The 2,727-nt window shown below is 49.8% G+C and overlaps 1 protein-coding gene across 1 annotated transcript; it reads right to left on the bottom strand.

Moving 5' to 3' along the window:
- Positions 1–218: 218 nt before the first annotated feature.
- LOC134655542 (uncharacterized) lies at positions 219–2,378 on the bottom strand. The gene has a single exon (XM_063511016.1). It carries the CDS (start codon positions 2,376–2,378, stop codon positions 219–221), a length of 2,160 nt encoding a protein of 719 aa, XP_063367086.1.
- Between the last annotated feature and the right edge of the window lie 349 nt (positions 2,379–2,727).

The following is a 2,727-nucleotide window of genomic DNA, read 5'->3' as shown; positions in this document are numbered from 1 at the left end:
CGAGACGTTCTTTGCTGCATTGCTAAGAACACGTGACTTAATGAGGACACTGTCCCCGAAGTCAAATACGTCACCTTGCTGACGAGACTTGTCAGCGAGTTCCTTACGCCTGTCTTGCTGAGCTTCTACCCGATCTCGTACCGCTGACAGGGAACTAATAAGCGAGCGAAGATATGGCGTAACCTGAGGAACAATGTTTTCCTTGTCGAGGACGGCTCTCAAATCATAACCGCCAGCAACTTCTCTACTTCCGCTTGCATGACCTCCTTCTTGGCAGGCGTGACGTGACAAGGCGGCACCGCGATAAGCGCACGGTCGCCCGCGTCGATCCTGTGCTCTGGATAAAAAGTTAGCCCTCCCCCTAGCTCAAACAGGTCCTTGTTTTCAGGGGGCAACTGGGCAAGCAACTCGTGTTGTTGCGCGCCGAACAAAGTGGCTTCGTCCTCCCGAAGTACCTCTAAAGCAGCAATACACAGAGCTGGAGATGACACGCTTTCAAACTGTAACCCATACTTTTGTTTACTATTCTCAGCGAAATACCAAAGATCGTCGCGAAAATCAACGATTAAACCGAAATCCTTAAGGAAATCTATTCCTAGGAGAGACTCGTTACTAACGGCATCAGGAAAAATCACAAAACTAGTTTTTCTTGTCTTGTGTTTCAGTGTCACCTCCACCTCCGCGGTGAGTACAGTCATATCCCTACTAACACCGTCTGCCAACCTAACACTCATTGTTGACGACACTAACGGGTGTCCTTTACTTCGCAGGAAAGCGTATAACGTGTGACCGGCAACACTAGCCTTAGCCGCAGGATCAACAAGTGCTGAGCCACTCGCCCCAAGAATATTTATAATCATAATAGGACGGGGAGAAGCCTTGACACTGACCTGACAAACATTAACATTATCACCACAAACTTGATTTTCATTACAAAATAAAGTTTGACTAACATTACTACAAGACACATTTTGACTTTCATCATTACAAAATAAAGCTTGTACGTAACTAAAATCACCCACGGCATGCGTAGGGTTACCTCCTCCACAGTGCGCAGGCGAGGGGTTAGCGGTCGGCGCGGCGCTTGTCCCTGGCGCAGGCGCCGCCGCTGCCCCGTGACCGGCGGCGTAAGTATCGCGTTCTCGCAAACACTCGCGAGCACGCGCAGGACTTTCGCAGAGCCGTACGCCGGAAGTTTCGCCGCCCCGTACCTGCGCCGTCACGGCGTCGGGCGGCGGTGATGCAGGTTGCGACGAGTCGTGTCCGCTCGACCCGCCCTCACGCGGGTTGGCGGCGCCGTCAACGTGACAGGACACTACGTCGAGCGAATAAAACGACAGCCCCGATTTAGAGTTACAATTAGAACACTTAGACCGAATAACATCAGGGGCACCGCAACCGTAACACTTAATTTTCTCAACGACTTTATTTTCTACGCACTTATCACTTTTTTCACTTTTATTTAACCTTTCACAGTTGTCTTTACTGTGCCCGCCACGACGACAGTAAACGCAAAACAAACGACGTGGTTTGGCGTCAGCTTGATCGGAAGAACCCGGCGACGACGCACGCGACGTTGAAGCGTTGGCGCCGTTGGCCTCGTCGGCGGCGCGTTGCGTAGCAACGTCGCTCGCACCGCTGGCGCGCGACCTTGCGCGATTCGGCGAAATGCTCGCTGCCGTAGTACTTTGACGATCGCTCGACTTCTTTGCCGCAACGGGTACATGATTATCTTTGCGTGAATCTTCAATACTTTGACAATGTTTCAACAAAGTGTCAAACGTATCTATCTTTTCTCTTTTTAACCTTTTTCGTATGCGGCGGTCTAAGAGCCCGAATACCATATCTATTTGGACTCGCTCACTAAGGTCTTCTGGTGGCAACCTAGCTAACAATGCTCTGGCTTTAGAAACAAATATCTCCGTATTTTGTTCACCTTGAACCAAAGAGAAAAGCTCCGTGTATATTACAAAAGGAGGGCGTCGCTCGCCGAAAGCACTTCGCAGCTTATCGAGCGCATCTTCCCACGTCCTTAGTTGTGATTTTACACCTTGCCACCAAACTCCTGCATCCTTAGTAAGCAGTAGCGACAAACCGCGAACAGCATTTTCGTCCGTAATATGCATGCACGACTTGTAACTTTCGATGTTATCCACGAAGCTTTCTAGGTGCTCCTCTTTGCTGCCGCTGTAACGAGCCGTACATTTTGCGAAGTTACCATTAGCTGCAGCGAACGTAGCAGCCGCAGCGATGGCAGCAGCAGTGGCGTCGGCCTGTGACGGAGTCGAGGACCTCACCTCGCGAAGCAATTGCTGACAAAACTCGTTCTGAGTCTGTTGCAAGGTGGTCAACATCGTCGTTAGGGCTTCTTGGTTCATCGTGATGTTCTCGTTGACAGACTCGTTGCTCCCCAACGAGAGTCTACCACCACGACGCCGACGTGTTTGAGGCATTTTCGAGACAAGTCACGGCCGGTAGGTACTCTTGGTAAACGCGCGATCGAACATTCCAGACCCAAAAACGTTGGGCGGCCAGAATATAGCGGGTGTAGGTATAATAAGAATAACCGGCACTGAAGTTAAACAGTTTATTAAACTTAAGACACGGTTTACGATACACAACAGTCCACTATACTTTAAAATACTAAAATTATTACAATTGAACAAAACTATGATCGGTCGTAGGGTCGGATACGCGCATACGTTTGTACACCAAGATCTCGGCTAC

This window comes from Cydia amplana, chromosome 2 (assembly GCF_948474715.1).
Source record: "Cydia amplana chromosome 2, ilCydAmpl1.1, whole genome shotgun sequence".
Taxonomy (NCBI): Eukaryota; Metazoa; Arthropoda; class Insecta; order Lepidoptera; family Tortricidae; genus Cydia; species Cydia amplana.
Note: the sequence above shows the minus strand (reverse complement) of the source record. Positions and strands in the feature narration are given on the sequence as shown.

Coding starts and splice junctions, on each gene's coding strand:
- LOC134655542 (XM_063511016.1), bottom strand. CDS start 2,378: ATGAACCAAGAAGCCCTAACGACGATGTTGACCACCTTGCAACAGACT.